The 21,407-nt window shown below is 47.4% G+C and overlaps 1 protein-coding gene across 2 annotated transcripts in view; it reads left to right on the top strand.

Moving 5' to 3' along the window:
• Ttll11 (tubulin tyrosine ligase like 11) overlaps positions 1-21,407 on the top strand; it is a 230,151-nt gene that overhangs the window by 84,167 nt on the left and 124,577 nt on the right. The window contains exons 5-6 of one of the 2 annotated variants that reach the window (XM_021193514.2): positions 6,865-6,960; positions 7,854-7,969. In XM_021193514.2, coding sequence (XP_021049173.1) covers positions 6,865-6,960; positions 7,854-7,969 — 212 coding nt within the window. The remainder of the gene's footprint in view (positions 1-6,864; positions 6,961-7,853; positions 7,970-21,407) is intronic. The other variant, XM_029537002.1, reaches the window with a different exon arrangement.

Genomic DNA, 21,407 nt, shown 5'->3' with positions numbered 1-21,407 from the left:
GAAATATATTGGAGGTCCCTGGAAATCAATTCTTGGAAACTTGTCCTTGTACATCTACCATCTCTTCCTAAATGATCTCATCCTGCCCTGTGGCTTTAGGGATCAGCTAAGTGCTGTTGAGCCTTAAATTCAGATTGCTGATCTTGCCCTCTGCTGGGCCTCCAGGCTGGTATATGCCACTGCTCCCTTGCTCTTCCCACTGGGATGACGAGTGGGCACCAACCACCAGAGTCAAAAGCAAACCTGCCCCTTCCCTCCTAGAGCCTGCCACCCACAGCTCTTCCTGTTTCTGTAAGCAAGCAGCATTCACATAGACCAGAAGCCACATGCAACTCACAAGAACTCTGCAGTAGCCAATGAGAAGCTTCAGAAGTACAAGTCAGGTGACATTGCCTTGCTTTGCTCAAACTCTGCAAGGGCGCCTTCATTGCACTCAGTTGACACAGCCCATCTGACCATAAACAAGATTTTAAGGTATCAGAATAACCCACACAGATTGATTGCAGCACAAAGCCCAGAGTCTTGACATGAATTCTAGACATCCGTCATGGTGCCGCTGTGGTACCCAGCATCCAACTGAAGAAATCACTAAGGGTGCACACAGGAAGGAGAAAGCTGGGGATAAGTGTTTTGTAGATCCAAGGTCTTAATGATGAGGTAACCAGCAAGGAAAGAATAACAGAATAATTATGACTATAGTGATGCACAAGAACGCAAGGAAAATACTGTCTTAATGAAGAGAGAGCTGGAAGTCCTTTAAAAGAGCAAGTGGAACTTCTAAAGAGTCTAAAATCCAAGCCGAGCATTCTGGTCCACGTCTGTAATCTTAGCACCAGGGAGGCTGAGTCTGAAGGATGGAGGCCAACTGGGGCCATGCAATGAAACCCCATCTTAAAAATAAAGAAGCAGCAAACAAAACAAAACAAAACAAAAAACAACCACAATGGAATCTTGTTAATGATGTGCAGTTTCACTGACTGGGATTAACTGAAAAAAGCAGCAGTGGCCTTAAAGACTTTCTTCCTCTGTAAAGACTTCCTTGTCCACTCTGACAGCTACGCTATTTTCTTCCTTTGCAATATATCACATTCCCTGGGTACCCACTGAGATGAGACCTAAGATAGGTGTGGGGCATGAGTGCACATGAGTGTCCTGGGCAGAACTGCACAGGACAGGACAGGGCAAACCACAGAACAGACCAGGAAGCCCACGGTCATCTGGGTCCCAGGACAACAGAAAAAAGGCAAGCATGGAAAACAGAGGCCTGGTAGTGGGAGCTTTCCAAACCTTGTTAAACATAGCAGAAGTTCACAATCCAAGAAGCTAAAACAAAACAAAGGATGACAAACTAAAAACAAAATGAAAAACACACCAACAAACTCCAAACAGGACACATGTCATACACCCCCACTCATACACCCCCCCACTCATATACCCCCACTCATACACCCCCCACTTATACACCCCCTACTCATATACTCCCACTCATGCACCCCCCACTCATACACCCCCCACTCATACACCCCCCACTCATACGCCCCCACTCATATGCCCCCACTCATACACCCCCCACTCATACACCCCCCACTCATACACCCCCCACTCATACACCCCCACTCATACACCCCCACCCCACACCCCACCATAAGACTTACAATCAAACTGTGAATAAGCAATAATGATAAGAACAGCTTTAAAGCAGCCGTGGAAAAAAGACTGATTCATTGAAAGGAAGAATGGCATGTACACACACACACACACACACACACACCCTGTGAGAGGCTGTGTGAGTCAGAAGACAGTGGCTCCTTCCCTGGCCTCTCTCCTCTCTCATGTGAGCCCTGGAGACAGCAGAGCTTGATTTTGTGTTGCTTTGGTCCTAGTGACAAAGAAATGGTGCCATCCCGGAAGAAGAGAAGAGTGGGGGGTCGGAGAGACACAGCTAACTAAAGCAACCTGGAGCTGTGTGGTTAGAACCCATGGTGAGCATGTGTGAGGGAGGCGGCTGTGTGAGACACAGTCCAGCCAACCCTTAGCTGAGGGCACACCACAGGGCTTGCACCTCTATGGGCAGAGGTGAGGCAAAGGGTTGGTCGTATTCTATTTGCATTCTAGAAGTTACCCTGACATCTAATGCCGATAGTTTATAAAGCCTGAGTATGAAATCAGGGAAAGCTGAGAGCTGGGAGCTGAGAGCTGAGAGAAGGTTCCAGAAGAGAGACTGGGCCAGATCTAGAAAGCTCGTGCAGAAGCCGGCAAGCAGGCAGCCATAAGGGGTGAAGGGAGAAGTTTTGGCTTGATTGATGGTTAGGTAAGGGATATGGGACCTGTTATCTACCGCTGTGGACAAGTGAGCGGCTCAAAACAACCTTCCTTCATCATCTCAGCATTCCTGGTGATCAAGAAGCTAGGGGCAGAAGGTGGAGAGTTGGCTCGGCAGTTAAGAGCATTTGTCACTCTTGCAGACGACCTGGGTTTGATTCCTAGCACCTACATGCTGGTTCACAAGTCCTTTAACTCCTGACCTCAGCAAGCACCAGGCACACACAGTGCACAAATGTACAAGCAAGCAAAATGCTAATGTGCAGAATACGATAAAATAAATAAATCTAAAAACCCCAACATAATAAACTTTTAAAGATCTAGGGGTATAACTCTAACACTCAGGAGAATTCCAGGTTAGTCAGGAAAACTAACACAGTGAGACCCCTCCCCTTTCTCAAAAATAAATAAATAAACAAATAAATAAAAAAATCTGGGAGTAACTGATGTGTCTTTGGCTCCAGTCTCCAGGCTGGTCAAGGGCTTCAGTCCTCTCAGGGCCTCCCTGGGGAAGGTGGTCCTCCAAGTTCACTCACAGTGTTGACAGACCTCAGGTCCTGCCTGGCAGGTGACTGGATAAATCAGGTCAGTTCTACCCTTCTCTACAGGGCAGCTCACTTGCATGCCTGGTGGCTTCTTTCAGAGTGGAAAAGAGCACCCCCAAGTCAGAAGCCACTATCCTTTTTTAACTTAATGTTGAAAGAGGTACACCATCTGTCTTAGTCAGGGTTTCTATTCCTGCACAAACATCATGACCAAGAAGCAGTTGGGGAGGAAAGGGTTTATTTGGCTTACACTTCCATACTGCTGTTGATCACCAAAGGAGCAGGAGCTGATGCAGAGGCCATGGAGGGATGTTCTTTACTGGCTTGCTTCCCCTGGCTTACTCAGCCTGCTATCTTATAGAATCCAAGACTACCAGCCCAGAGATGGTCCCACCCACAAGGGGCCTCTCCCCCTTGATCACTAATTGAGAAAATGCCCCACAGCTGGATCTCATGGAAGCATTTCCCCAACTAAAGCTCCTTTCTCTGTGATAACTCCAGCTGTGTCAAGTTGACACAAAACTAACCAGTACACCATCATTTCTGCATCTTTCTGTCAGAAACAGGTACTAAACATAGCTTTCACTCAAGAGGGTAGAGGTGGTTGGGGGTTTGCACAAACTCTTGAATCCTGGGAGATGGGATTCCTTGGTACATTAGAGACCATAGGCCATGGGTAGTTATATGTATAATTTGAGGAGTCCCAGACCTTGTTGAGAACAGTTGATTTGGGTGGTCTGTAGCTCACTCAGAAGAGAACATTCTCTCTGGAATGTAGCTTGAAGCCTTTGTGTGGGTCTAGTCGGTCACTCAGGACCTTCTCCTCCTCAGTCTGAAGCTTCTAGAGGTCAACGGCGAAGCCCAGATGGTTTTCAATGCCAGGGCATCGTTCAGGTGGGGGCCCCTCTCCACATAAGTGTTGGTCGAAAGGCTCCATAAGGCAGGAGATCACACAGCTGAAAGCCACCTCTCCATTTGACAATACTTGCTGTGCCACAACTGTGAGAGAGACTTAGAGGAAGTTACTTCCCTTCCCAAGCTGCAGGCTCTCGGGGTCTCCTAAGAGAAGGGACCAGACGAGATTCGTGATTTTTCAAAAAAGACAAAAAAAGGGGTCTGGAGAGATGACTCAGCAGTTAAGGACACTGGCTGTTCTTCCAGAGGTTCTGAGTTCAATTCCCAACAACCACATGGTGGCTTACAACCATCTGTAATGGGATCGGATACCCTCTTCCAGTGCTATCTTGAAGACAGCTACAGTGTACTCATATACATAAAATAAATATAAATCTTTTTAAAAAGACAAAAAAAAGCATAAATGCCTCTTCCTGGAAGTAACATATTAAAAATACTTCAAAGTTGATCCAATCTGGCTGGCTTCCTCCTTCCTAAAGAACACCGTTGCAGGAAATTGTGGACCAAGAAAATTCCAGCTTTTTTTTTGTTGTTGTTGCCAATTTAGACATTCTGGGATTTTAATGGAAAGATTCAAGTTGAAGTTCTTCCCAGTCCTTTGAGTCTGAGATACTTCATCAGCAAACTGGTTGAGAGGAAAATAATTCAGATGTCCTTAAACTTACAAAAACTATAACATGCTTGAGCTTCCTTAGACACACAGTCCATCAAGTGCTTCGCAGAATGTATTCTATTGTGAGTCCCACTTGATGGTGCATGGTCGTAGAAACCATTTAGTAAATATCGCACTAATGAGTGCTAATGAATCACACTAATACTGCACTATGAATGAGTGAAAGCTCTTATTTTACAGGTAAAGACAGTGGGGCCTAAAGCCACAAAGAAGCTTGCCTTCATTATAAAGGCAGAGCTAGAACATGAGTAGTCCCTTGTGACTCTATGGTATGCCCATGCCACTTCCATTTCTTGCTGATGTCTTAGTTGGAAACTGGAAAGGGGGCTAGCATAGATCACCTTCTATATAGCAAGCACAGTCCCAGGTGCCATTTTTCTTAGCCATGATTGATGACTCTGTAGGGCTTCCATTTTATGCCCATTTTCTCGAGCTAATGAGCTCAGAGAGGCTAGAGGCCTCCCCTAAAGCCTGTTAAAGAGCTAGTGAGGGAAACTGAGCTGAGGCTGGAGCCCAGGGCTTTCTGATTCCAACGCATACAAGATTCAATACATTCAAAACCATGCACCCATGTTCAGATTCTTGAATAGTTGACACTGTTGGATGCCAAGCAACTTATTGGAGAAGGTTTCACTCCCACTCCTGCAGCTTTCAACACCTCTCCTCATTCACCAGTCCACTGGGCCTGGGACAGAGAAGAGTCGACCAGGTTTGAAAAGTATAAATCCATATTTCTAAGATACAGCACCAGATCTCTTAAAGGCCTCATTACTCACAGCCACTTGTCATTTATTATTAAGCAGGTCTGTAATACACGCAGCATGTCTACTGATTTCCACCCCTTTCTTTTCATGACCATGGGAAGAAAAATAGACCAAAGGTGATTTTTTTTCCAGCTCCTCATCCTGATTGCCCTTCACCAAGACAGAAGTTCATTTTGAATCATTCCCAAAAATGGCCATCCAGACTTTGATTTCATTAATATAGATGAAGCTACAGTTTGATAATTATCATTTAACTAATGCATATTCTATATGGGTGAGCAAATGGGTTCCCCTCATCTCTCCCTCTCAAGTCCATAGATGAAGAGGTATGTACACTGTACCTCTTTCTTTTCTGTCCGCTTATCCGCCGCATTATTTCTTTTGAGACCCTGGGGTTGTGTCACTATTGTTGAAAATGTTCTAATGTTCTTCCCTCTCTAGAGATCTAGAGACCCCAAAATCTGAGAGGTCAATGTAGTTCAAGTCTGAACCTCATGAGGAGGGATCTCAAGGATGCAGAGTTACCCAAGGGGAGGACTGTGTGAGGGGGAGAGCAAGATGCACATGGCACTTGGTCTGATAGACTTGTAAAGGAGCGGTTTAGAGGCAAGGGCGGCTGGACGGCAGAGCTTCACCTGGGGCCGGTCAGTGCTGAACTCAAGCACAGGCGTCCAGCAGTTGGTGCTGGAATGAGCCTTGAGTGCAGGCCTGACCTGTGGTGGGGGTGTGTGGAGTCGCTGCACAGGGTTCCATGTTTGGAGTGGCTTTCCAGCCTGGTTTTATGTTCTGGTTTCACTGTCAGGAAAGTGTGAATGCTTTTTTGAGCCAAAAGACACACACTCATAATACTGGAGGCACAGGTGGTTGGTTTATATGTGAAAGCCAATGCACTCACACACTAGGTAGGCAATACTGAGGAAACCCACAGTGCTTCCCGAGGCCCAAACTCTGCTTCTGTCAAAGAGTGTTTTCATAGGATCTAATGAGATTCTAAATCTTTGGTGCGTCATATAGTTACTAATGCTGTGTGTGTGTGTGTGTGTGTGTGTGTGTGTGTGTGTGTGTGTGTGTGTGTGATGCACATCAGTAGGGGTCCTAGGAGCTGGAACACACACACACACCAAAAGGTTATATCAGGGTCACCCAGGTGACAGTGACTGCCCCATTCTACACTAATTTAGCAGGTGTGGCCTGTAGAATGAGCTACTTTGAAACCTTGCTCATACACACTCCAGGTTAAAAAAGGTGGCCTCAGGTTTCCAGAAATGCAGCCAAGAAGTAAGTTCACAGAGGAAAGTGGAACAAAGGCCAAGAGAGAACTCAATGGACTTCTAATAGTCCTTAACATAATAAAAAGCCTGTTACAAAGGAAAGGGGCCGTCATTTTACGGCACTTGAGATGACACTGAGAGAGCCACTATGGGAACGCATCCCATTACCAAGGTTTCTATAATCTGCTATCCATTTGCTCCAACAAGTACACCCAGAGGAGCAAGGGCGGAGAGGACAGAGATCAGGGTCAAGGCCAAGGCCGGAGACCGAGTTTGAATTTATTTTCCCCTTAATGTCCCTAATACCATACTCAATTCCTGAGAAGAAATTGTGGCCCGAGGGAGTAATGCTGAGTTATGTTTGTTCTGCCCAGATTCTAGGCTTTGACATTCTTCTGATGAAAAACCTGAAGCCTATGCTACTTGAAGTGAATGCAAACCCCAGCATGCGAATTGAGCATGAATACGAAGTAAGTGATTGCAGCGCACCCCCTGGGCCGCGAGGCTGCAGCGCACATACCCCTGATTGCAGGGTATCCCCTTGGCTGCCCAAGGCTTGTCACCCTTGAAATTTCACAGCAAAGTTTGGTTCAAGTAAAATACTTTTAGTTCTGTCGAGCTCCAAACAGAGTCTATTAATATGAGACCTTTCCGACCCTTGGTAATTTCCCAGCATGCCGTGCTTCTCATTTTTTAAGGTGGGAAACTTAGAAGCAGCTGAGCCTTTCCATCAGTTTTGACATGAACTAATTAGTTAGCCTCAGGAGATGAACTAATTGAAATTCTATGACTATGAGTTAGCCACATCGACATTTTTGAGCCACTAAGATAAACAGTACATTTAACAGTGCCTGTGCCGCCCACCCCTCGCCACACATTTAAAGAGCTAGAGGAAATACCCCTAAAATTACTACTGGGCTTTGGGGGGATTATCCAGATTCTTTTAATTGTCTTTCAGCCCTCTTCACATTCTCAGCTCTTACAAAAATATTCCAAGAAGTACAGTGCTAAGACCAAGCATGTGGTGCACACCTGTAGTCCCAGGAGTCCAGAGGGCAGAATCATGAGTTCAAGACCATCCTCAGCTACATATCAAGTCAGTGACTAGCCTTGGCTAACAAAATAAAACCATACCAGTAACAACAAAACCATAGCGCTATTGTTTCTCTGTGTGAGTTTTGTGAATTTATAAAAGGTCATTTGTATGCTAATATGGAGGGAAGGTGTAAAAATTCTCTTCTATGGATTTGTATAGGCCATACATATAAACCGCACAACCATTTGAGGTAGTCAGAGGCAGTCAGGGATAAGCATCAGGACCGGCTCACGGTTCGGCTCTAACTCGGAATCCTTACCTTCCAAGCTCTCTCCAGGGGTGTTCGAAAACATCCCTAGCCTGGTGGATGAAGAGGTGAAGGTGGCCGTGATCAGAGACACGCTGCGCCTCATGGACCCGCTGAAGAAGAAAAAGGAGATCCAGTAAGTCTCTAGTGTGTCACTGCTTCCTGCCGATTCCTTCATGTCTCTGCTCTGTGTCCCAAGTGGGTGAAGTAACTTCTTGAGAGCTAAATGAACAGTTGGCGCATTTCATAAATAGTCCCACATAAGCAGCAGCTCGAAATCAGGAATGGTGGGGAATATAGCTCAATGGTAGAGCATGTGCCAAGCAAGCATGTGTGAGGCCCTAAGTCCAGTTCCCAGCACTAGAACCAACCAACCAACCAACCAACCAACCAATACACAATTGTATTGATCAGGAGCAGGAGTTATGTGACACCTGCATGCAGTGGTACATTTCCCTTGGCCATCCAAACCCTAACCTCTCACTTCCTCAGTGACAGATTCTGCACTTGCCCATGACTGTTTGACTGTCAGGAGAGTGACAGCATGCAGGAGAGACCCCAAAGGGACACGGAGAGAGAGAGTGGCCTTCAGCGGCCTCTGCCCTCCCTCACGGTGCTTTACACTCTTGTGGCATGAGCTCTGAGTTTGCAGAGTGGATGCCATCGCCTTCTGACACCTCTAGCACAGGTCCGAATTAAACTCTACCCACACACCCCTGCACCCCCCCCAGGGGGACCCTAGGGGGACGATGAATGTCCCTGCTTCACTTTTCATGCAAGCATCCTTGATATGAAGAACACTTCCCCTGGCCAGTTGGTTCTGTTTGTCCCCCACCACACGCACGCCAGGTTCCCACAAAGTATTTGTTGTTGATCGAGTACTGTTGACTGATTCTTGACAGAAACCCGAAAGCAGGCGTTTCAAGTAGTTCTTCCCATATTCGTGATGTACTGGACTGACCCAAAAGCTCCAAGACCTAGCCGCGTGGCTCGAGGCAGGGAGGAATGTTGACTTGCCCCAGCAAGTGGTGTTTGTTAGATTCCTCTGCTAGGACTCCTCATCCATGGGGCTCAAGCCCAGCTCTTGCTTGAGTCACCTTACAGCCATGCTTCTCACCCTCAACTGCGCATGAGAGCCTTCCACAGCAGCTTTCAAAATGCCAGCATGACAGCCTCCACCTTCTGCCACGCTGATTCTTAGGAGTACGGCTTGGAGGTTTGTCCACACATTTGCAGGTTCCCTGGGTGCTGTCTCTTGGCAGCCATGGTCAAGCAAACATTCCTTGCAGGAAATGTGAGTCTCTAAGATTGGTCATATTATCTTCGGGCAGGCTGGATGCTAACTGTTCCCCTGATCTGTCCTGAGAACAATGTCACCACGAACATTCACTTATGTGGTTTGCATAGCCAGTTCTGTCTGAGTGGCCTCCATGGGCTCCTGCTTCGGAGATGAGGTCCTTGGGCCACCAGATCCTTAGAGCGCCCATGGCTGGACAGTGGGCACTGACTAGACACACACTGCAACTCTCTCTACTCACCCTCAGAAAAAAACACCAGTTAGAGTTGCAATTTAGTCAGATGAATTGCTATAAAGCACACTCCTTAAAAATCTTTCCTGCAATGGTTATTGATCTCAGCAGCCAAGATGAAATCCCAAGAGACTTTGTGTCCCACACGAAGAGAAGTAGGTGGCTTTCTGCAGCATGGTAGTGCAGATTATTTTAGGATGACCTTGACACACTGGAATTCTGACTTCTTCTATGGAAACAAGAAGTTCAAAATCCATTGTGTGGTCTGAGAATTTTTTTTAAATTAAAAGTTTTTTCTTTTGCAAATTTCCTACATGGGAGCTATATTTACGTATTTTCCACTCACCCTCTGCATCTCCTCCTCTGCCCTTCCCATCGCTCCATCTCAATAGTCACTACCACCTCCTTTAATAATTATATATATGTATGTATATATACATGTATATACACACACACTATATATGTATATACATATACATGTGTGTATATGTGTACTTAGACCTGATCACTTGGGATTGGATAACCTATCAGAGGGCTCTTCTACGGCCATACCACCCTGAATGCACCCTCTCTCCTCTGAGCTCAGAGGTTAAACAATGCTCAGATGGGAGGCCTGAGCATTCATTAACCTTTGCTACCAAGCACAGAGAAGCAGAGGTTCTGCCCTTCACGGTAAAGCAGCACAGAGAAACGAGCTTTCTTCTCCTCCTGTTTCGAGTTACCTGTACAATCCATAAGAGCTGAAGATCTCAAATTTAATTGCCAAGGAGCCCAGGATCATTGATTGGGAAGGATGAAAGAGGCATTTTATAACTTATCAAGTCATAAGCAGCAGCATCTCATTTTTAATTTAAAAAGCATTGACGTTTGTATCGATATCCAAGGACAGAATTTTCAGGGCTCTGGCTTCGTTCCTAATCTAGAAACCCTTTCATCTCCCTCTTTCCTACCTAGAGTGTAAGGAGGTGTGTGACTAGCTAAACACCATTTTTAGTGATTTTTCCCTTAATTTCACCTTTTTATTTTATTTTTAGTCAGCATCCATGAGAGTTCATTGCAGTCGGCAAAATACATGAATATATAAGCACGTATTATTGTGGTAACTTTACCAGGGTTGAGGCTGAAGTTATTCTCAGTTCCTATGACTCAAGGTAATGGGACAAAGCACAGGGTGGGGGCCATAGAAAATGTGCAGGACTGTGGGGCCAAAATCTGTCTGCGACCACGCCATTACAACTGTAGTGAGCGACGACACAGTAGAATTCAGGGCCAGAATTTACCTACAGTAGCAGAGTTTTCCATTTCTTTTTGCTGTTGTTTGTCTGTTGTTTGAGTTGGGTCTCATTGTGAAGTCTAAGCAGGCCTTGAACTCTCAATCCTTCTGTCCCTGCCTCCCTAGAGGCAGAGGGATTACAGGTGTGTGTCTCCACGCCCAGTTCTAGAGCCTGTGGCATGGTCCTTATTAGTTCCTGCTTGGGGTGTTTGTTATCAAGACAGCTGGAGGTAGGGGGGATTTTATTGGCTCACCCAATCTTAATTAAGCAGATGTCCTGAGACCCTCAACCCCAAGGCTTCCCTGGAAAGGTGCCAGCGTGTGCCAATACACCCTGCACTTCCATACAACCTGGCTCCTGTAACCCCTGGGGCCTTTTCCTGGTGAGGCTGAGAACAGTCTAGATGTTGTGTGTGCAGAGGAGCCTGACCCCAGAGACGGCCTTCTGAACATGGCCAACAGCACTTTCTTTGCCGGTTCACGAGGGTTTCTGCTTGTAATCCCAGCCCTCAGAGGCTGATGGGATTGCCACAGATTCAAGGAAAACCTGCACTGCTTAGTGAATTTTTGCCCAGGCCTGGGCTAAAAACAAACAAACAAAAACAAAACAAACAAACAAACAAAAGAAGATTTCTTTTGTGGCTAGGAGACAGTATTCAAGTCTTCACTCTGTAGACGCCACTACTAAGGGCTCCAGCGAGTCACACTGCTGTCCTGAGCTTCCAGGAGTCTTTTCCACATAATAGATAATGACATGTAAATAAAAACAGCAATAACTACATTCAAATGAAACAATTTAGTGGGCACTTTTTAAGTTTGGTTTGGTACTGGTTTTTGAGAGGCAGTCTCCCTTTGTGGGTCATGCTAGCCTCGGACTTGCATTCAGTCCTTGTGGCTCCCCAGCTCCCTGAGGCTGGAGTCCTAGGTTAAGTGCCACCACACTGTTGACAGAAGACTCTCTCTAATGCGCATTTTACTGATCAGTGAGAAAACAAGCCAAATCAAGGACTGATTGATACTTTTCTTCTTGCAGAATTCCGAGATTAAAACTAGTGATGGACCCTGAGTCTGAGGTGGGGAGATTTACCATGGACTACCACAGACACCGGGGGGGGGGGGGTGGGCTTGCTTCCAGGCACCAAGATATCACAGGGACTTGTGTTTGGGAGGTTAGGGGAAGTTGCCTTTGGAGTAAAGCAAGGTGACAACCATCACCGCAAATAAGGTGACTGGAAACTTTTAAGTAGCTAGAAATTATTGATCTCCATACAGGGGCTCCATGGAGGAACCCTAAGAACATGGAGCTGAGGAGGCTGCCACGTAAGAGTCTGGACACCTCATCTCTATGGAAGTAAAATTCATATATTATAACTCTTAAGAGCATGCACCTTGAGGGCCTGGGGCTCAATGACAAACAGTTGCTGAGCATGTGTGAGGCCTTAGATTTGATCCATAGCAACCCACAAAAGCCGACAACCCAGTGATATTTAGGGGCATTTGGTACATGCCCAGTGTGAGCGGGATATCAGTCTATCTAGCTCCAATGTTTGTCACCATGAGAAGCCCATCTCTGTAAGCACCCCTGCATCCCTCGTCGTCCTCCCTCCCCTCCCCGCCCGCTGCTGGCCACTCCTACCCTTGGGGACTGCCAATCTGCCACTTCCTGTACTTGGTGGGTTTGGGTTTTTTTTAAAACAGAATCTCACAATAAGTAGTCTTCTGTAATTGGCTTCTTTCATTTGTATAATGTCCCTGAGGTTTAGCAATGCTACAGCAGGTGTTAGAGCTTTATATAGATTATAATCTATTATATAGATTAGATACACTGCAGTTTGGTACCTGTTTGCCAGTTGACGGGCAGTTGGGCTACGTCTGCCACTAGGGTTAACTTCTGATTTGGGTCTCCTGTATTAGAGGTCACTTGCACGAAAGGAATTTTTTTTTTTTTTTTTCTGCTGTAAGGAGCCACTAGAACCTCTGGTATGATCAGACCCTCACTTCATTGGCAGCGGCTCAGAGATCGCTATCCTAGTCATCTGCCTGTGTCAAGATGCTTCCTCCCAGACATGTGAAAAACATTGACTTGGCATTGGTGAACTTGGCAGCTAGGGCTGGGTGAGGTCCTTAACATCTCATCGTGCTCTGCGCTCAGCCATGTCACTTCCTTCCCTGGAGACACTGAAAAATGGTGGCTCCTGGGACACCAAGGGGTCAGTCAGTCAGGCTACACTTTCAAACTACCTGATGGTGACAGTCAGTTCCTAAGCCTCTGTGACAATTGATCCAAGTGATGGATGAAGGCATTCTACACCCATGCCTACCCCTGAGTAACCCCTTCCCACCCAGAAACTAAGCTGGAGAAGGTACTTGAGTTGTCCCAAGTCACAAGACTCATTAGAGGTGAGGTAGAAATGACCAGGGTCTCCTCACTTTGAGATGGGGTTCTGCTGCACATTGAAAGTTCAGCATCAAAGAGAAAGGGAAAATGAGGAAGACCCCTTTTCCCGAGGTATTTTGGTTGCCCAAGTCTTTGTTTTGAAAACCTATCAGAGTCCCCAGCTACTCGCAGAGGAGGTCCTAGTTTGGGGAAGGTTCGTCGAAGCCCAGAGGGGCCATTTTACTTGCTTTCCTTTCCTGAATGTCTTTCTTTCTGGTAACCGGTCTTTGGGAATTATAGCCTTCTAGGACCCCAGAATTTATAAAATGTTCCAGGGAGGCAGGCGTGGAGGAATCTGAGGAGACTTTATGGAGCCTGTGATGCCTCCTAGTGCCTAGAAGCTGGGTTATACTCCGCTTGACTCTGATTCAACTACAGCTGTTTGCAGCATGACTTACGGAAGCCCAGAAGGCTCCTTTCCCACAGTAACTTGTCACAGTCTATTCCCATTTTATTTACCCCTTCTCACCATCATAACCCTGCTGTAAAGAATGGAGGGAGCCTGCCTCATTTCGACTGATTGAGACATCCACTCTTCTTACCTTGGCAAGCATTTCTCTGGACTCCTTTACCATTAGAACCAACAAGTGAACCTCCGAAGCAAGTAGATTCTACACGGAACCCAGGACAAAGGTGAGGCATTCTGAGAGAACTGAGAAGAGGAACCTCCCAGGCACACAGTTGGCATAGCTGGGACTCTGAGTGTGACCAAGGACTGTGGCTTTGTCCTGTCCTCGAGAAGAGGAAGCACATGGATCAGACCGCTCTAAGCTCAGACTCCTCCCGCTTGCATTGGCAGTACTGAGAAATAATAGGAACGATGGATTCATTTATTAAAAGGATTACTATTTTTATTTTATGTGCACGACTGTGATGCAGTCAGTGTCCATGGAGGCCAGGAGAGGGTGTCAGATCCCCCTGAAACTGGAGTTAGAAATGGTTGCTAGCTACATGTGAGTGCTTAGGAATTGAACCCCAGTTGTCTGAAAAAGTAGCCAGCACTCTTAACTCTTGAGCCACCTCTCCAGAATTAATGTGCACTAAGCATGACATCCTAAAAAAGAGGTGGCAACCTTCTGCTGGTGATCATGCTTCTGGAAACAGACTCTTCCAGAAGAATCGTCTCACTCTCCGACAGACTCGTCCATCTGTGTATATACACAGCTGACCTTTGGTTGAAATCCTGAAGTTCAGCTGATGCCAAAGAATTCTTTATGCTGAACCCCAAGGACCAGCATACACAGATCCATGTGTCATCGACATAAGAGAAGTCAGGGTCAAAGTAAGGTGACTGTTCATATGTTCATTTGCATTTCATTTGCATCAGGGGTGCATTAGAGAAACAAGATTCCTTTATCTTGAGTGTTTGTTGAGCACTTACTGTGTGTCAAGAGGAGGACTCCAGAAGCAAATTAGCTCCCAGGCCAGAAGGGGAGGTGAGACCCATACATAAAGATCTACAAAGTGGAGCAGGCTAAGTACAGTAGATGCAAGGAGAAATCATCAAGAAGGAAGAGCCTATGGAGGCAGCATTTCCTGGCAGGAAGAACTTCTAAAGCGGATGAAGAGGCAGCATTACAGCTGAGGTGAAGTGAGTAGGGCTTGAAATACAAGGACAAGTGGAAGGATGTCCCTGGGGGAGGAAGCAGCCGCAGGAGGCTCCGCAGGGAGTTCTGAGGAGTTCAGGGAGGCTGGAGAGGCAGGTGCAGGAAGTAGAGTGAAGAGAGGAGGGAGGGAGAAGTAGAGAAGGGCCATGGAAACCCAGAGCCCAGAGGAGGGCAGCCTGGTGTCAGAAGAAAGAATCCAGAGCTTGTTTTCTGAGTGGAATGTGCGGGGCCTTGAAGGAGCCCAGAGGTGGCACAGGATCTTGTGTATGTGTGTGCCCTATGGAGAGAAGGCCAGAATTTTATTATCTAAGGCCAAGGTTGGATGCTCCATCACCTAACCCTCCGAAGGTTGGGGACCTTGTGGTTTGCATCTACGCCGGCTGCCTGGTCCTCAAAGGTCTCAGGCTCCGGTGGGTTGTCAATAAACTAGAAACATGAGGGTGCATTTCCATGGGAGACCAGACGTGCATTTCTCTGTGTGAAACACGCCAAGTCATTTCCATCTCAAAAATATGGAAACGCTGAGTGAGGAGTGAGCTGAGACTCCTGTGTGGAGTCTGCTGAGGGAGCCACTTCTGAGGCTGTCAGGAAAAGTGCATTTCCTGAAGAGAGTCACTCCAGAGGGCCATCAGGCAGCAACCGGGTCTCTCTACCACAGGAATGCAGGTGCCCCGCCCCCTATATGAGTAGAGATGGGAAACTGGATGGACATAAAGACAGTCAGTTAACATTATGGATAAAGTGCTTGCCATGCAAGCCCTGAGGATAGGAGTTGAGATTCCAGGACCCACACAGAAACCAGTGTGGTATGGGATGGCCAGCCACCTGTATGGCAGAGAGGATGGTGGAGGCCACCTGTATTCCCAGAATTTGGGAGGAGGGTTCTCAGTGAGACAGCTAGCTGATCTGGGTTCAGAGAAAGAAACCCTGCCCCAGTGAATAAAGTGGAGACCTGTCTGTTCACTGTAAGCTAGAGCAGGGACTTGTCTCTCAATTTATGTGGGCTAAGCAGATGAGCAGGCGATTCAGTGTGAGAAAGAACCCCAGCCAATCAGGAAGTTTCTTGCTTTTCAGTACCATCCCAAACCAGAAGGGCTGAGGTATAAGCTGGGGTGTAGAGAGACGTTAGATCCTTGGTAGGCAAGATTTTCATCAAAAGTCGGACAGGGGTTTCTTTCCCTCTTCATATAATGACCACATCATCTGAGGGATGAGAGAGCCACTGAGGTCAGAGCAGAGAGTCACTCATGGCTTGTGTGTAGATGGGGAGCAGTGTGGGTAAGCACAGGGCTCGGCAGTCAGAGGCTTCAGGGGTAAATCCTGGCTCTGTCATTTATAGCCATAAAAGGTTTTCTCTCCTCACTCTGCGCGCTGTTTCCTTCATCCATAAAAGGGAGTTTTGCAATTGGATTTAAAAAAAAAAAAAAACTGCAAAGCAATGAAAAGTTCTTGCTTTGGAGGGAGGAAGAATCTTGCTTATTCCTGGAAGAGCCCTTGCTATGGGAAATGTCCAATCTGAATAGTTTTAAATAAGTGGACCACTGTGTGTGTGTGTGCGTGTGCGTGTGCGTGTGCGTGTGCGTGTGTGCGTGCGTGTGTGTGTGTGTGTGTGCGTGCGTGTGTGTGTGTGCGTGCGCGTGTGTGCATGTGTGCGTGTGTGCATGTGTGTGTGTGNGCATGTGTGCGTGTGTGCATGTGTGTGTGTGCGTGTGTGTGTGTATGTGTGTGTGTGTGTGTGTGTGTGTGTGTGTGTGTGAGGTGTTCAGGGGAGAGTATGGGAGAAGAGGTGGTACAGTAAGTAGGAAGAGCTGCGGCCGTGACAGGTTAATCTTCAGCTGTGGGGAAGGATTTGATTTCCCTCTAATTATCTGCTAGATTAAAAGAAATGGAAGACGAGAACGAAGATCCACTTCGGGCGTCCCCGGAGCCCTGGGTTATCACACCAAATGGTCGGCCATTTCTCCAGCTGCTTTCTTTCCTCTTCTTCTCATGCAATTTCCATTTCTTCCTTCACTTTCCGCAACTCTCAAGGCAGAGGTTAATGTGCAGGGCGTGGGAGAGGCAGGATCTGAGCAGTTTGGAGCAGTAGGATCTGCCCTCACGCTCGCTGGGCTGCCTGTGAGCAGAGTACTACACCACATCCCCTCTGGCTGCAGAGCCCGCTCTCCCTGGCCGGTGGATGGCTTCCCTAACGGAGAGCGGATCCCCTCTTCCTCCAGACTGTGCTGTCCCCCGAAGCGTGAGAGCTGCTAGCATGCCAGTGGGTGCACAAAGGAAAGCTTGTCTGCATGTGGACCTGTGCCAGAGGCTGGGTCAGCGCTGCACCTGATCCTGGTGAGGTACAGAATACAGTGGGAATGCCAACAAGGAGACCAGCTTGCCCTGCCCCAGGGAATGTGAGGCAGGGTGGAGTTAGCGTGGAGCCTCAGCAGAAGCTCCAGCACAGTCCTAATGAAGCTTCGTGGCCACCAGAAAATGGGTACTATAGCATCCATAGCCACATCACTCATGAAACTGGAAGCTAGAAAAGCAACTATGCCCTGCCCCTGGCAGCTGTACCCCGCCCCAGGCAGCTATGCCTCCCATGGGCATGTACTGCTTTTACTCCTGACTCTTAGTTTCTGCCCCACCCACAGTGTCACAGCAGTGTGTTCAGGGGCCTGCTTGCTGGCTCAGTACCTGGGCGCAGGGACATCTTATCTTTGAGGTGCCTGTGATGACTAATATTGACTTGCCAAGATCTAGGATCACCCAAAAGGCAAGCCTCTGGGACTGTCTCTGGATGTCTAGACTAGGTTAACTGAGGTAGGAAAACCGATCCTGAATGTGGGTCCTGGACTAAAGAAAAAGGTGGGTCTCGGGGAAACTGGATCCCAGCATTTATCTCTCTCTGCTTCCCGATTGTGGCGAAATGACCAGCGCCCTCACACTTGCGCTGTGCCACGGTGAACTGCAACCTCACGTGTTGAGCCTTACTAAACCCTGCCCTCCTCAAGCTTTCCTCTGTAAGGTGCTTTATTCCAGCAATGCAGAAGTGGTTGCCTGGAACGCACTGGTAGTCTCAGAGCCTCACAGCAGCTCTGGCATACTTAGGGGGCACTTGGCTGCACCTGTGCATTGCCCCATGTCTGACAGGGCTGGGGGTGGTGAAGGAGCTAAACTCTGGTGCAGAGGCGGAGGGCTTTCAGAGCACTTCACCATCACTATCATTTCCCCCACACCTGCACGGTGCTCTGATGTCTCACAGTCATTCCAGACCGGTTACTGTCAAGCACCTTCCGTACTGTGTGCAGGAGACATCCCGAGAGCCCGTTCTATAGGTCAAAAGTCCAAGGAGCAGGAAGGCTGTCTTCAGCTCTGGGTCTTAGGACCCCATCTCTTGCTGCCAGGAGGAATAAGCCTGCATACGAAATCAGCTGACGTGGGACTTCTACACACAACGAACCCTGTGAAGTGGCATAGGGGACAGAGACTAGACTCTGTCCTCCAAGGCCTGATTAAGTCGAGGATCTGGAAATGCTCTCTTAGGAAGGAAAGGGATGCACCGAGGATGTCTCAGCTTAGAGGAGAGAGAGCCAAGAGCAGAAGCCGTGTGTAGATCGTAGTGGGAGATGGAATCATGTCTCTGCAAGTGCCAGTGGCAGAACAAGAACTGAGGCTGAAGTTGGAGGTGGAGAGAGTAAAACTCAGGTGAAAGAAAGAAAAAGCAGAAGGCTTCCCTCTGTCTGCAATGTGACCAACAGACTCAAAGGAGTCATGAGTTCGATGCAGCCTGCAGCCGGAAGTAACCAAGCCAAGGTCAAATAAGGTGGAGTAAAGGAAAGGAAGCCCTGGGATGACTACACATGGGTTCAGAGTCTGGGCATACGATCGATCAAGCCAATCGCTTAAACTCCCTAAACGCCAGCTTCCACGCTATAAAGTGGGACAACGGTGGAATGGTGTCCGCGTTGCACATTTAACTGGACTATTACTCAATGCTGAAGGCGGACAACTCAAAGCAGCCAGGGCTTTATTAGTCTTAGCTCTCAGCTTCAGAGGAATTTCACCCACTAGACTCCACTGTGATGATGCAGAGCCTTATGGTCAGCATGTGCTGGAGCGAAGCCACCCTCCTCATGACAGCAGAAGGAAGGGCACCCAATATCACCTCGAGAGCAGGCCCTCAGTCACCTGCTTCTTCCCACCGGCCTCTACTTTCTACAGTTCCCCCACATCCCAAGAGCACAGGAAGTATGTACCCACCTGTGAATGAGCCCATTGATGAGACCAGGACCTTCATGGTCTGGTTAGTTGGGCCCTATTTCTGAATATTGCAACACTGGGGGCCAAGCCTTCCACTCATAAGTTTTGGGGGACACATTGTAGATCCAAACCATAATAGTTATTAGGAGCAAATAAGGAATCAGAACAGCTCACAGGGTACATTCTCTCCAGAAGTTTCTATTGGGTTCTTCCTAGGGGTGCATGCTCATCAGTTTGTGTGCACACCCACCCCTTGTCCTTGTGATAACCTAGAAAGAGTACAGTTAAGATCCCAGCCTTCTGCCAGTCTCTCTTGTCTCTTCTCACTCCTGAGTCCACCACATCAGGATGAGGGTAGATACTCTACACACACACACGCACACGCACGTGCACACGCACACGCACACGCACGCGCACGCACACACACGCACACACGTACACACACACACACACACACACACACACACACACACACACCTCCAACCACAGAGTCTCTTCCCTCCCTGTCCCTGGCTTTAGGTCTGTCCCACCATCAGACACCCTCTGGGGAGTGATCCTTCAGCCCCTCCTCTGGGGTTCTGTGCTGAGATAATCAGGATGCCTCATTCCTATATGTAAGAGGTGGACAGTGCGCCTAGGGAAGGACACCCTGGACACAGCTTCCCAATGACTCCAAGAGCAAGGGATGCCCCAGTTCATAACGCTTGCCACCAGAGCACTGAGAACAATATGGAGCTGCACAGTAAACTCACATTTCTGTTCATCCGCCTTCTTTCCCTGCCTTTCTGTGTGGGTTTCTTAAGACAATCAAAGTATTAATGATTGTCAAACCTAACCTTTAAGGCATTGTCACATCCATTTAAAACACTTCTTCTAATAAGGGAGAAGTTGCAGCCCCCTCCCCCATCCCTTTCCATTCTCCCGCAGCTGGTTTGCAGTGCATTCTTAATTTTCACTCAGCCTTTCTCTCCAGCGGAACAAGTGAGGGGGAGGGTGGGGGGGAGTTTTTTTTTTTTTTCTCTAGGCAACAGCAACAATTCTGTCTCATTTGTTTGTTTGGTTTTATTTGTTTGTTTGTTTGTTTTTTGCACTGCAACAAGGCTGCTGACTTGAACCTTGGTCCTTCTAGCAACATGTCCTTCCTTCATGTAAATATAACTTGCAGATTTTGACCATCTAATTATTGAATGTGGAAGTGCCCCCCTTTGCTTCATGAATATTTTCAGATGGAACAGTAGACAAATTCTACCTTGCTTCCATATTTCACTGGAGCTCTGGCCCCCTGGAGTTTCTGCTTTATCCCGATTGCCCTGACCAGTGAGCTCTCTTTTCCTTTGCTCCCTGCCAGGACAAGGCCAAGATGGCCATGGAGGACGGGTCATCCTCCAACCCCTTAGTTTACCCTCGTATCTCCAAATGTCCTTACTGGAAATAGAATTTGAGGCAATCCCTTTTTACAGACTGGGATGTTGTCGTCTGTGCTGCCGGAGGCAGGAGGTTTCCGAGTCCTCTGGGCCTGGATTTGAGAACAGCTTTTCCCCTTCCTCTTTGTGAAATCTGGGGCAGTTGACTTCCCTGAGCCTTGGTTTCTCCATCAGTAAAAAGTCTGTAATGGTAAAAAGCTGCTTAGCAGGAATGTTAAAGCGATGGTAAAGTGAGCCACTGCGTCTAACCCATGGCACACACTGCCTGGATATGGGAAGCATTTCATGAGAGGTAATTGTTTGATAATTAGCCAGTTTGCTAATCTCATTTACTACCACAGTGCTGAACACATTAGGCTAATATCACTATAGCATTAACATTATTACAATCTTCACAAATGGATACATACAGTTGTCCTTCCCAGCATCCCCCATGGTACCCAAAACCTGTGGATGCTCAAGTCCCTTACCTAGAACAGCAGAGTGTCTGCATGTAACCTACATACCTCCCCCCATATATACTTTAGATGATCTGCAGATTCCTTGTAATACCTAATACAATGTAACTGCTGCCTAAGCAGTTGCTACACTGTATTGTTCAGGAAAGACTCTTTGAAAATGGGATATACACAGTAAAAATGTGGCTTCTTTCCCAAGGATTGCCCATCCTTGGTTGAATCCTTGGACACAGACCTCACAGATGCAGAGGACAAACTGTATACAGGTTTCCTCCATTCAAGTCATGTGTATTTTATTTTCCGAAGACAGGAATTTATCTAAACAAATGGATAGTTTAACAAGAGTTCAGCAAGACTGAAGTAAGTCAACAGTGCCCATGTTCCTAGTTTAATTAACATGTTCCCCGATGCAAAGTATTCGGTCTGTTCATGCCTCACATTGAAAATGCATCCCTCTAATTTCCATGAAGTTTTTGTCACACTGCATGGGCAGGGGGGACCCTTAACAAGAGCAGTCTCCTGGGGAAGGTAGCTCTGACCCAGCTAGGAGGTGAGGTCCTGGGCTTCCAGGGCCCCAGGCACTCCAAAGCTGACCTTGGCC

Source organism: Mus pahari, chromosome 3 (genome assembly GCF_900095145.1).
Source record: "Mus pahari chromosome 3, PAHARI_EIJ_v1.1, whole genome shotgun sequence".
NCBI lineage: Eukaryota > Metazoa > Chordata > Mammalia > Rodentia > Muridae > Mus > Mus pahari.
Note: the sequence above shows the minus strand (reverse complement) of the source record. Positions and strands in the feature narration are given on the sequence as shown.